The sequence below is a fragment of the Fonticula alba genome (genome assembly GCF_000388065.1).
Source record: "Fonticula alba strain ATCC 38817 unplaced genomic scaffold supercont2.4, whole genome shotgun sequence".
NCBI lineage: Eukaryota > Rotosphaerida > Fonticulaceae > Fonticula > Fonticula alba.
The window spans coordinates 336,379-347,670 of NW_009242974.1; the positions used below are offsets into that span (position 1 = coordinate 336,379).

The 11,292-nt window shown below is 67.5% G+C and overlaps 3 protein-coding genes across 3 annotated transcripts; 1 reads left to right on the top strand and 2 right to left on the bottom strand.

Annotated features, from left to right (window-relative positions):
* Positions 1-608: 608 nt before the first annotated feature.
* On the bottom strand, positions 609-2,038 carry H696_02620 (hypothetical protein). Its single transcript, XM_009496531.1, has 3 exons — positions 1,881-2,038; positions 1,543-1,738; positions 609-1,211 (listed from the first exon to the last, which is right to left on the bottom strand). Exons 1-3 carry the CDS (start codon positions 1,959-1,961, stop codon positions 853-855), a joined length of 636 nt encoding a protein of 211 aa, XP_009494806.1. The 5' UTR covers positions 1,962-2,038; the 3' UTR covers positions 609-852.
* A 2,497-nt stretch (positions 2,039-4,535) lies between these two features.
* On the top strand, positions 4,536-6,626 carry H696_02621 (hypothetical protein). The gene is made up of 3 exons (XM_009496532.1): positions 4,536-4,563; positions 4,712-4,855; positions 5,734-6,626. The coding sequence occupies exons 2-3, from the start codon at positions 4,768-4,770 to the stop codon at positions 5,988-5,990; spliced, it is 345 nt and encodes a 114-aa protein (XP_009494807.1). The 5' UTR covers positions 4,536-4,563; positions 4,712-4,767; the 3' UTR covers positions 5,991-6,626.
* A 567-nt stretch (positions 6,627-7,193) lies between these two features.
* On the bottom strand, positions 7,194-11,107 carry H696_02622 (hypothetical protein). Its single transcript, XM_009496533.1, has 5 exons — positions 10,971-11,107; positions 10,775-10,823; positions 10,607-10,666; positions 10,161-10,452; positions 7,194-9,994 (listed from the first exon to the last, which is right to left on the bottom strand). The coding sequence occupies exons 3-5, from the start codon at positions 10,619-10,621 to the stop codon at positions 7,632-7,634; spliced, it is 2,670 nt and encodes an 889-aa protein (XP_009494808.1). The 5' UTR covers positions 10,622-10,666; positions 10,775-10,823; positions 10,971-11,107; the 3' UTR covers positions 7,194-7,631.
* Positions 11,108-11,292: the final 185 nt, after the last annotated feature.

Sequence of the window (11,292 nt, forward strand, 5' to 3'; positions counted from 1 at the left end):
GGGGGGGGGAGAGAGACACACGGAGACGGCCATCTGATGACTGGAGAAGACGCTGCTCGCCAATCGGGTGGGCGCTCTGCGCCGCGGCCAAGGGGTCTGGCCCGAGCGCCTGGGCCGGCGGCTCGGCCGCCGCGGTCGGGGACAGCATCCGGGCGATAGCGAGGACGACGGCGGGAGCGGAGGAGTGGATGCCGGGGAGGAGGGGGCTGGCGGGCGGAACGGGGAAGGGCGAGGGTGGGGCGAAATAACGGCAATCAAAGGACGAGATCGGGCAGGGGAGGAGGGGTGATGGCGGCGGGCAATGTGTCCGGCCCGGGAACTTGGAGTGCCCCACGAAAAAACGATCCGAAGACTCTCCCCCCCCCCCCCCCCCCGATCACCGGGGAGGGACCTGGACACACAGCCCCGGCGGCCGCGGGAGAAACGGCACCGCCTGCACCCTGTCCCAACATCCAGGCTCCAGGGGCGGGGGGAGGGGGGGGGGCAGGAGCGCTGGGGTGGAAAAGAGAAAAAAAAGGAAGGCCCGTCTCCTACGCGTGGGGAGGAAAAAAACAAGGACGGGGAGGACGACCCCCGGGGAGCTTGTGTGCTGGCATGTGCGTGTGAGATGATTTGGTCATGTGTGTATAATACAAGCGCCGTTCGTTGGCAGTTTCTGGGCAAGGACAGGGGTGTGACTTTGGGAGGCGTAGGCCGCAGGGGGCGGGAGAGGCGGAGGGAAGAGTGGCGGACATCGCTGCCGGGAAGAGAGGGGGGGGGAACACCAAAAACAGCCCCATTCGGCCCGCCCTCCGATCCCGCGCTCCGCCCCCGGGGGAGGGGGGGGGCCTGGTTTTCTCCTGCTTCTACACCTTAGTTGCTGGCGGCCTTGGCCGCCTTCTTGGCAGCAGCAACAGCCTCGGCAGCGGCGGCAGCAGCGGCCTCGGAAGCGGCCTTGGCCGCGGCCTTCTTGGCGTACTCCATCTTGTAGACGGCCGGGATCGGGGCAAGGCCGGCATCCAGGGCGGCGAGCTTCTTCTTGATCTGGTTGGCAGTCAGCTGGTAGACGTTGAGCTTCAGATCGCGGGCCATCTTGACGTAGTCGTCCTTGGACGAGTCGCCGACGATGCCGGACCCGTACTTCTGGCGGAACTTCAGCATGCGGTTGGCCTCGTTCTCAGTCAGGCGCTGGATGTGAACGGTGTCGGGCTTGGAGGCGCGCTCCTCAAACTCTGCAATGTAGCCAGGCGTATGGGGAGGGCGGGTGTGGGTGCGGGTGCGGGTGCGGGTGCGGGTGCGGGTGCGGGTGCGGGTGCGGGTGCGGGTGCGGGTGCGGGTGCGGGTGCGGGTGCGGGTGCGGGTGAGTATGTGCATGTGCATGTGCATGTGCATGCGCATGTGCGTGTGCATGTGCATGTGCATGTGCATGTGCATATGCATGTGCATGTGTATCGATGCGGGCGCGTATGGGCGTCGATGCAGGCGGGCATGTGCACGTGTGCATGGCAAAAGAGAGAAAGAGAGAGGGGGTGGGGAGGCGATATGCAAGGCAGCGGTGCGTACGCTCGAGGACGCTCGGGTCCTCAACAGGCTTGGCCAGGCCGAGGGAGTCGAGCGGGCGAAGGTAGTCCATGAAGGGCTTCTGCGCGAGGGGGGCGGCGGCATTCGGGTCCAGAGCCAGGCCGAGGCGCTCGAAGTTCTGCTTCAGAGTCAGGCGCTTGTCCCAGGCCTCACGGAGGGCGGGGTTCTCGATGTGGATCTACAGTGGCAGGGGGTGTAAGTAACGCGTGTGGGTGGTGGGGGGGGGTGGTGTGTTGCTGAGGGCGTTTGAACGGCCTGCTGTGCGGGGGCGGCCAACTGGACGGGAGGGCGGGGCAGGGGAGGGGAGGGGAGAGGCGCACATTCTTCTGGCGATCCGACACCCGACGAGTCACCTTGCGGTTGGGGTTCTTGGTCCGGCGGCGCTGGCGTGCGGTGGCCATGATTACTGCTGGGGGGTGCGCGACAAAACGGGCAAAGAAGGATGGAAAAGAGGGGCGGGGGAGGGGAGGAGGGGAAGGGGCTGGCTAGGGTCGGCCATCCGACCGAAGGCATTGATCTCGGTCTTCTTGACTCTGGGTGTGTGTCACTGGGGATGGATGACAGCGCCTTCCTCTGGCCCCAAACACGCCCCAAGGAGCGAGCGACAGGGAGAGAGAGAGAGACTCCGGGAGGAAGGTGGTGCCCCGCGGCGGGGACGCGCATGCACACGCGCACGCACACGGGCGCCCAGTTACCGGGGGTGGGGCATGTTACGGTGTCCAGATGGCACAGACCATGTTGTGTCGGTGTGATTTCCCGGGCGTCCGCGTGATGTGAGAACGTGTTCTTTCGAGTGGCATGCGCCCGCGGAGATGTGGCACATCCTTTTGTGCTATGTCTGGCCAAAAACCCATGGGGGACAGCGCAGGGCGAGCAAGGCCGGGACGTCCGCGCGCGCGAGGAGGATCCGCCGAGGGCCGGCGGCCGGGGGCCGGCGGCCGGGGGACACGCCTCCCTACAGTATAACCCAGAGGGAGGAAAGGTCGGCGCGCTCATGCAGGGGCCCGCGCACGGCGGAGCGCCCGCCGGCTGGGCCCCCCTTGGCCCCCCCCCCCCCCCCGGCCAGTGGCCAAAGGCGGGCGGAGAGGCGGGGGGACAGTGCACTGTGCCGGTGTCGGGTTTGACCAGCGTTGATGACGCGGGAGGCGCGAGAGGCGGGCGCGAGAGGGCGGCCAGCCTGGTTTCTGCATGCCCCGAGTGAGGCGACGCCGGCCGGGCTGTTAATTGCGGGCGCCCCCGGGGGCGGCCGCCGGGGGGCGGCCGGGCTGTTCGGCCAGGCGCCCGGCCGGGGGGGGGGGGGGATGTCGCTCGGGCCGGTGGACCGCCGCGGCGGCGCATGCCGAGGAGGGTTTAACATTGGGTCTCGGCGGATTGGCCTGCATCTTCTGGAAGGGTGGGCTCCCGAAGGGGAAACGCCGGGCCGGAGGCTCGAAAGACCGCGGCCCGGCCAGCGCCGGAGGGGGATATTTGGCCAATATAATAGTGGCGGAAGGAGTGTTTTGTGGCATCATCTCCCCCCGTCTCAACCCCGACCGCGGTCCGTGTGGCCCCGTCTCCCCTCTGACGGCTTATCTAAGGACAGGCTCGAGCACGCCTGCCGGGCGGTGACAAGGGTTCCCCCTGCGGCGTTCGGGCGGACGGCCCGGGCGCGCGCTGCCCTTGTCTCCCGCCCGCCGCAGGGGGGGGGGGGCCCCATTCTAAACCGCCCTGTGCCTGGTCGCCGGAGAGGCAGGGTATATCTGTCGTGTGTGCCTGTGCCGGGCCGGCTCTCGGGCCTTCCTTTCGGCGATCTCCCGGGGACCGCGGAGACCGGGCGCGGGGCGGCGGCCCCCGAGAGAGCGAGGTCCGCTCCAGGGGCGTATCTTCTGGGAAGCTCCGAGCCCCTTACCCTGGTGGTGGGGGCGCCGGCGGCCGCGTCGTGCCTTGGCGTCGCGCGGCCTTGGGGGGGGGGGGCCTGGGGACCACGGAGTGAAATGCGGCTCACTGATGCGGCGGGGGGCCCTGCGTGCTTTTGTCCGGCCACGGTCCACCCCGCCGCTTGATTGCTCCTCTCCTCGCCTCGGGGGAGGGAGAGAGGGGCCGGCGGGTGGGCGACGCGTGGAGAGGGCGCCTGCGGGCGGGCGGGGGGGGGGGGGGGGCCATCGCGGGCGGCGCCGCACAACGCCCCGACCCTGGAGGTGTTGTGTCGTCGGGCCCGGCGACAAGCTTCTCGGTGTCTGCCCCCCGCGCGCCGGGGCGGCCGCGCGCAGCGCGCGGCTTCCCAGTTTGTGGGGCTGCATTCGTCGTGTCGGCCCGGCTCAAGGTCCATTATATTCCTGATCCTCCTGCCAGGGCTTTTTTCCGCGACCGGCGGGGCGCTGGCGCCGGAGCACGTCGGCGCCGTTGTCTGCGCGGGTCCCGGCCCGGCGCGCTTTTTTTTTTTTGCTGCTGGGAGCGCTGGCCTCCTGCCCCGCCCGCCCACCCGCCTAGAGTAGGCGGGGGCAGCCCCGGGTGGCCGGGGCGTACAGTGCCGAGGGGTGGTGCCTCCCCGCGTCAGGTGCGCGCGGGCGCGCGCCCCCGGCCGGGGGCGCGCCAGGGGAAGGGCCTCGCCCCCCGACAGACTGCGTGTGTCCGGGGGGCGGGGGGGCGGGGGCGGCAGCGACAGGGCTCACGCGCGCGCGAACGCGGCATTCGCACAGGCACCCGGCCGGGTGTCGGGGATTAGGGTCGGACGCCCTATCGCTTCCTGCGCCGAAACCCGGCCGGTGCCGGCCGTGCTATCATCCCCTGGCAATACGGCGCCCGGCAGCGTGTGCGCCGTGGCCCCGGCCCCCCCCTCTCGCCCTGCATCCCGCTCTGGCACCTTCCCCCGCGCCCTCGCCCCGCCCCACGGCACCGGGGTACGTCCGGGCGCGCGTGTGTGTGTGTGTGTGTGTGCAAGCGTAAAAGGGACACCACGCTGGCAGCTGTCCACCGCAGACGAGAGCAGACTAGCACCCAAATCATCGCCTTTGGGACTCGCTGGTTCGTCCCCCCCTCCCCCCCTCCCCTCGCACCATCTCTCTCTTGCTCCCTCCTCTCTGCCTCCTCTGCCGCCCCCCCGCCCGCCCGCCGCCCATGACATCTCTGCGCACCGTCTGACGCCCCGCCCCCCGCTCCCCGCCCCCCGCAGTTACATTTCCTCCCCTCCTCTTCTCGCGACCCGTCGCCCTCTCCGATCCGTCTCGCATGTCTGATATTGAAAACTTCAAGAAGTTCTACGACCCCTTTGCCGAGACCACTTCTGGCAACAGTGATGCTCTTGGTAACATTGTCCGTATCCTTATTGTGCAGCCCTCCACCGCTGTTCGCGCGTGATGGCAGCATCCCCCTCCCCCCTCCCTCCCCCTTTGTCGGGTGACGATGCGCGTGCAAGTGTGTCGGTCCGGCCGTGGGTCTGTGTGTGTGCGTGTGTCTGCGCGCGTGAGTTGCCGGCAGTGTCGCGTGCGCATGCGTGTCTTTCGGGGCCTGTACACGTCCCGCCTCCCGCTGTGTGCCGTCTCCCCCCCCCTCGCCGTTCCTCGGTGCCACTTCTGCCGCTTGCCTGCGCGTCCCTGCCTACTTTGCAGGGGGGCCTGCCAGCGGACGGGGGTGGATCCGACGGAGTCGCCTCAGGGGGTGGTCTTCCCGCTCCAGTGTGGCAGCCGCGATGTGTCCCGTCCTTCGACATGCACACAGCCTTCTCTCGACCCCTTGCCTTCCCTCTCCTCTCGCCCGCCGCGCCGTGCTGCACAGCCACAGCCCCCCTCCCTTCCGCCTACATCTTCGCATCACCTTCCCGGCCCCCTCTTCCTTCCCTCCCCAGATGACGGGGGCTCGCAGCGTGTGTGTGTGTGTGTGTGCAAGCGTAGGCCGCTCTCCTTAGTGATGATAGCTTTGATTCATTTCCTGAACCCAACTCCGTTTTGGAGCCCGGCACTCTTGGTTCCCGGCGCGCCCAGCGCGACGGTGCCAGTTTCGCCTTGAAGTTTTTTGTCATAGTTACTCTGAATCATGAGCCCCTATGCTCTCCCACACACACACACCTTCCCCCCCTCTCTCTCTCTCCCCCCTCCCCCCTCTCCCACTCCCCCTCTCATAACTACCGTGTTCTCCTTAACTTTCTTTCCCTTTTTTCTTTTTTTCTCTCTCCCCCCCTCCGCCACCCACCCACAGACATCCGACTCCAGCAGCGCAATGGACGCAAGACTCTGACCACTGTTCAGGGACTTAGCAGCTACCTTGACGAGGAGAAGATCTCCCGTCTGATTAAGATCTTCAAGCGTGACTTCTGTTGCAACGGCACCGTTGTCACCCATGCCGAGTGGGGAAAGGTCATCCAGCTTCAGGGTGATCACCGCACCAAGATTTCCGAGATCCTCTCCAAGGAGAACCTGGTGCCCAAGGACCTGATCAAGGTTCACGGCTTCTAAGCGAAAGGGCACACGCGGTGTCCTCCCTTGCCGGGCTCTTTCCTCCAACATCCCCCTCTTCCCCCTCTCCAGCACGCATCTGCGCCACTCTTCCGCACATCCCGCTGTGTGTGCACGGCAGCGCGCGCGCATCTATCCCCTCGCCCCCTCCTCCGCGCCCTTGGCGTGTGTGTGTGTGTGTGACTGTGTATGCGCCTTTCTCCCGTGTGCTTGTGCGTCGTGTGCTCTTTGTGACCGTGTGTGCTGCGTGTCTTTGCCGCGCGTGTGCGTGTTTCCCCCCGAGAAAGAGACAGGGTGTGCCAGTTGTCGCCACACTCTCGTTCTCCCCCTCTCCCGCTCGCGTGCCCACCCGGCGCTGTTCTATATTCCCTCTCCTTCCTTCTCTCCCTCTCTCTCTTCCCCTCCCCCGCGCCCGGCTTTCCCCCCTCGGCGTGTGTGTGTGTGTCTGAGAAAGACCGAGAGTGCGCGTGCCTCGCCTCCAGAGCCCCCCGCCTCCGCTCTTCCATCTCTCTCTCTCCCTCTCTCCTGCTCTGGCTGTCGCGCGCCGCGCCTCTGCATGCTGATGCATTCCCTGGCCTGCTGCCAGCTGCCTCCTCCTCCCGGTGGTGACACCGTTGTAAATATATTGTAGCCATGTTTATGTTTTGTCGTGTTGTTTTATTGCGTGTGTGTGTGTGTGTGTGTATGCACGCATTTCTTGTGTTAGCCCAGCGGGAGTGGGAAGGAGCCGCGTGTGGGTCTCTCCGCGGGAAGGCTCGGGTTCTGATGGGGGAGACAGGGGGGACATGAGCGAGTGTGTGGGAGACGGCACAGGCGAGGGACAAGAGAAGGAGGCGGGAGAGGAAGGGGGAGAGAGCGGGAGATAGGCAAGCAGGCAGGCAGGCAGGCAGACAGACAGACAGACAGACAGACAGACAGACAGACAGACAGACAGACAGACAGACAGACAGACAGACGTGCGGACGGGCAGACGGACAGAGGCAAGGAAAGACAGCGCTGTTTCTGTGAAAGGTGGCCACCGCCACGCCAGGGGATCCACACACTTGATGGGAAGGAAAAAAAAAAAGGAAAGACCGTGCCGGCTGCAATTCACTTCTCCTTCCAAGGGGAGCAGGAGTGCGCGCACCCGGGATGCCGGCGCGCACACATATCCGCCCTTTTGATCTGAGGCATGGCCATCCGCGGAGGGCGCGCCGTTGTGAATGAGATTGTGTCTTGTATTTTTGAGGGGAAAAGGGAGGGGGAGAAACAATGGAGAACAAAAGGAGGGGGGGGGGGAGGCAACCGGCACGCCGACCCGCGAGGCCCGCGCGGCCCACACGGCCTGCGCCTGCCCCCTCTCCATGCTGCCACACGAGCACATATGGACAGACGCACGCATGCGCACAAGCGCGCGCAAAGCAAAGCGCAACATCATTCAACGGTGGAGACGGGCGGGCACGGAGAGAGAGCGCACTCCTCCACCCATCTTTCGCATGCACACCCAAGGGAGGGGGGGGGGGGACACACGCGCATCCATGCGTATGTGAACACACATGTGGGGGGAACATGTATCACCATGTGTGCAGGATATAGATGCACGGGGGACGACGCGCGCGTGTCACTGCATGCGTGTGTGTGTGTGTGTATGTGTGGAGGCCTTTAGAAGGACTGGATGACATCATTCAGATCATTGAACAGATCCTGCATGTCGTCCGGCACGGCACCGCCGATCGGCGGGGGGAGATCGATCGGCGACGAGGGGACCGACGAGCTGGCCGGCCCAAGGGGCGCCGGGGGCTTCGGCAAAGTGATCCCATTGTTGGTGATGGTGCCGCTGGTGCCGCCGCTGCTGCAGGGGGCCGAGTTGGAGCCGGCGGCCGCCTCGGCAGCCGAGGCCGCCGAGAAGCTGGCCGACCCGAAGCCCGCCGGCATGCCGTAGATGGATACCTGCGGCTTGCGGGGCAGGGCCGCCGAGGGAAGGGCATCCCCAGCCGGGACGGTGGTGGCCGCCACGTCGCCGTACTGCCGGCGCAGGGACTCCACCTCCTCGGCCAGGTTCGACCGGTGATGGGCCAGGGTAATCCCCGGGACCAGGCGCGCCAGATCGGCCGCCGAGCGAATGGACGACAGGACATCCGCCGGAGAGGTCAGCCCAGCCGCATGGAAGGCGCCCACATAGCACTCCCAGTGGATGTCAAAGAGCCACTTGTCCACCCAGGGCCGGCCGTCTGGGCCGACCGCCGGCGGGAGGTTGGACGGGACAGCAGCGGCACCCGGGCGGGGCCCCGGCGGCGGGGGCAGTGTCGTGGCGGCGACCGTGTTCACACGCACGCCCTGTGCACCGAACGGGTCGGCAGGCATGTCGATATCTGAATCGGACGAGTCGGACTCGCTGCCGGAGTAGTCCGAGTCGTACTCGCTGCTGCTGGAGTAATCGCTGCCGGAGGAGTCGCTATGGCGCGAGGGGGCCCGAGAGGGGGCGGCGGCGGCCGCGGCCGCCGCCACCGGCGCCGGGGCCGAGATCGGGGCCGGGATCGGAGCCGAAGCCGTGGCCGCAACCAGCCGACTGGCGGCCGAAGTGGAGGAAGCAGGCGCGCCGGCCGCCAGCGGCTGCGGCGGCACCAGGCCAGCCATGCTGAGAGTTGGCTTCGGCGGGGCGGCGGTCAGCGGGGCAATGGCGGCAGGAGCACCGGCAGCAGGCTCATCGGCGACCTGCTGCTCCGCCTCATCTTCCTCCTCGTCGCCCTCCTCATACTCCTCGGTCACGTCGACCAGGTTGCACTTGAACTCGCCCACCTGGCCGGTGCGCAGGAGCCGGCCAACCCAAAGGCCACTGGGCCGGAAGTCGTGGACTTCGAATTCGTCGCCCTCCTCGAAGGAGAGAGCCAGGGCGTCATAGATGGAGCCAATGTGGCTCATGCGGGCCACCGCACGGCCGAGGACCTTGGGCTGCTTGGTGGCAGCCGGGGCCGCGGCCGCGGCCGCAGGGCTCGGCGAGGCAGCCGACATGGCCGGCCCCGGCCCCGTGGCCAGGGCACCCTCCGTGCCACTGGCATCCGACTGCGAGGCAATGGAGGCCGTGTCGGACAGAACACCGGCCGCCCCCGGGCCGAGAGGTGACAGGACCGCCGCCGGCGGGTCGGCACTCCCGACAGGGCGCCCGGGAGTGGACGGCCCGCCGCCATCGGCCGATTGGCCGAGGCTGCCCATGGACGCCAGGGAGACGGAGCTGCTGGCGCTGCCAAGAGGACCGCCAGGCGCGGCGGCGGTGGCAGCAGCGGCGGCGGCCCCCGCCGAAGAGGCGGCCACCGGCGAAACGACGGCCGCCCCGGGAACAGCCTCGGCCTCCGGGTCGCGGACAATCGGCACAACGGTCGGCGCCAGGGACACACCAGCAGCGGCCAGGGCCGCCTCCGGGTCGACACCGCGCGTGGCCGAGGACAGCAGAATGAACGACCGGTTCTCCTTCAGCCGGTTGGTTGTGGCACACAGAATCTGGATGGGGGTCAGCTGGCCGCGGTTCTTGGCATGGATGTCTGCCCCGCGAGACAGCAGCAGGGCCACGACCGCGTGCTTGCCGCGCTCGGTGGCATAGTGCAGGGCCGTGGACCCGATGTGGCTCATGGCATTGACATCGACCCCGCCATCGAGGAGGACCGCCACGCAGTCCGCATGCCCGCCACTGGCGGCCAGATGCAACGGCGACCGGGGCGGCGGCTGCGACGGGTTGGCATACACCTTGTCCAGGACCTCCTTGGTGGCCAGCAGCCGGAGGATGGCATCCTTGCCGTACTCGGCCGACAGGTCGAGCGGCGTCTGCCCGGCGCGATTCTGCAAGAGGGGGCTGGCCCCGGCGGCCATCAGCAGCTGGGCCGAGTCGGCCGACCGGTTGAACTGGGCCGCCAGATGCAGCGGCGAGCACTGGTCATTGTTCAGCCCGTCCACGGGGACCCCGGCTTCCAGGAGAACGCGCACGCATTCCGGGTGGTTCCCCCACGCGGCGTAATGGAGAGCCGTGTTGCCTGTGGAGCCGTCAAGCAGGAGGGAGGCCAGGATGGGAGGGGGGGGGGGAGGGGGGCGGAATCGGGTCAGAGGGCGATCAGAGGAGGACGACACAGCCACACATGCGGGGGAGCCCAGGCGAGGGAAGGAGAGAGAGAGAGGGAAGTGGCGGAGAAACCGGCGCACCAGTGCGATCAACGATGTCCACACGCGCGCCAAGATCAATGGCTCGACGGAGGTACTCCGCATAGCCGGACGTGGCGGCCACATGCAAGATGGTCATGCTGTCATCGTTGATGGTGTTGATGTCGACATCCCGGCGGAAGACCTTGGACAGGACGCCGGTCATTCGCCCGGCCGCACCGCCGGCCTTGGTCTTCGACGAGTCATCCACCCGGCGCTCGGGGATCAGCTCATTCAGGAGAGACAGGTTGCCCTGCGAGGCGGAGCTGAAGAGCTCGTCATCCTTTTTCATCCGCTATGTGCATGCGCGTTGAGATGTGGGATGTGAGTGTGAGTGTGTGTGTGTGTGTGTGTGCGCGCGCGCGCGCGCGCGCAGAGGTGTGACATTGGGGAGGCAGGGACACATGCAGGAGGAGGCATCGGCAGGGGGGTGGCCCTCGGACACGTACGGATCTCGAGGACATTGTCGATATCTAGCGGCACACGTGTGCAGAGCCGAGCGCGAGAGCCTGGGCAGGGCGTCAGTGGGTGAGCCGGCATGTGTGTATGTGTGTGTGTGTGTGTGCGGAGCGGGAGCGGGGGCGACGAGGGTGGCAAAAGAGGAAGGGCTTACGCACGAATAAAAAAGAAGGGGAAGCGGGCCGAGGCGCGACAAGTGGTCGCGGTCTGTTGAAAGGGGGAGGGGGGCGACAAGGCGGAGGGGGGAGCCGGGGGAAGGGGGGGTGTGTGGTCAGTAGCAGCGCGGGCCCGGCGAACGGAGGCACATCGGAGTGTAAAACAGGGGGGGGGGGGGCGAAAATCCCCGTCGCGTACCGCGCAGGGAACGAGGGGCACGCCAGCCAAGTGCCGGATGGGGAAGAGGAGGAAGAGGAGGAGGAGAGGGGCAAGGGCCTGGGCAGAGTGCTCTTGGAGGTGAGCTAGCCAGGGGTGTGCGTGTGTGTGCGTGTGTGTGGCTTCCCCGGGGGCGCGCGCGATAGGGCGAGGTCGGAGGCGGGCGTCCGACGGAGGGTGTGAGGGGTGACGAGACGAGAGGGAGAGCGACGAGGGGGTAGAGGGGGGGGGGCCGAAAGTGGAGGGCAGGGGGGTGTGGGAGGGGAAGAAGATGGCGGCGCTGAGGGCGGCGATCTCCCGGCGG

Bases quoted from the DNA above. Each gene is read 5' to 3' on its own strand.
- H696_02620 (XM_009496531.1), bottom strand. From the start codon at position 1,961: ATGGCCACCGCACGCCAGCGCCGCCGGACCAAGAACCCCAACCGCAAG. The intron at 1,739-1,880 runs GTGCGCCTCTCC...CTGCCACTGTAG, and splicing joins TGTCGGATCGCCAGAAGAAT to ATCCACATCGAGAACCCCGC. The intron at 1,212-1,542 runs GTACGCACCGCT...GCTACATTGCAG, and splicing joins GGACCCGAGCGTCCTCGAGC to AGTTTGAGGAGCGCGCCTCC.
- H696_02621 (XM_009496532.1), top strand. From the start codon at position 4,768: ATGTCTGATATTGAAAACTTCAAGAAGTTCTACGACCCCTTTGCCGAG. The intron at 4,856-5,733 runs GTATCCTTATTG...ACCCACCCACAG, and splicing joins TGCTCTTGGTAACATTGTCC to ACATCCGACTCCAGCAGCGC.
- H696_02622 (XM_009496533.1), bottom strand. The intron at 9,995-10,160 runs GTGCGCCGGTTT...ACGGCTCCACAG, and splicing joins GGACATCGTTGATCGCACTG to GCAACACGGCTCTCCATTAC.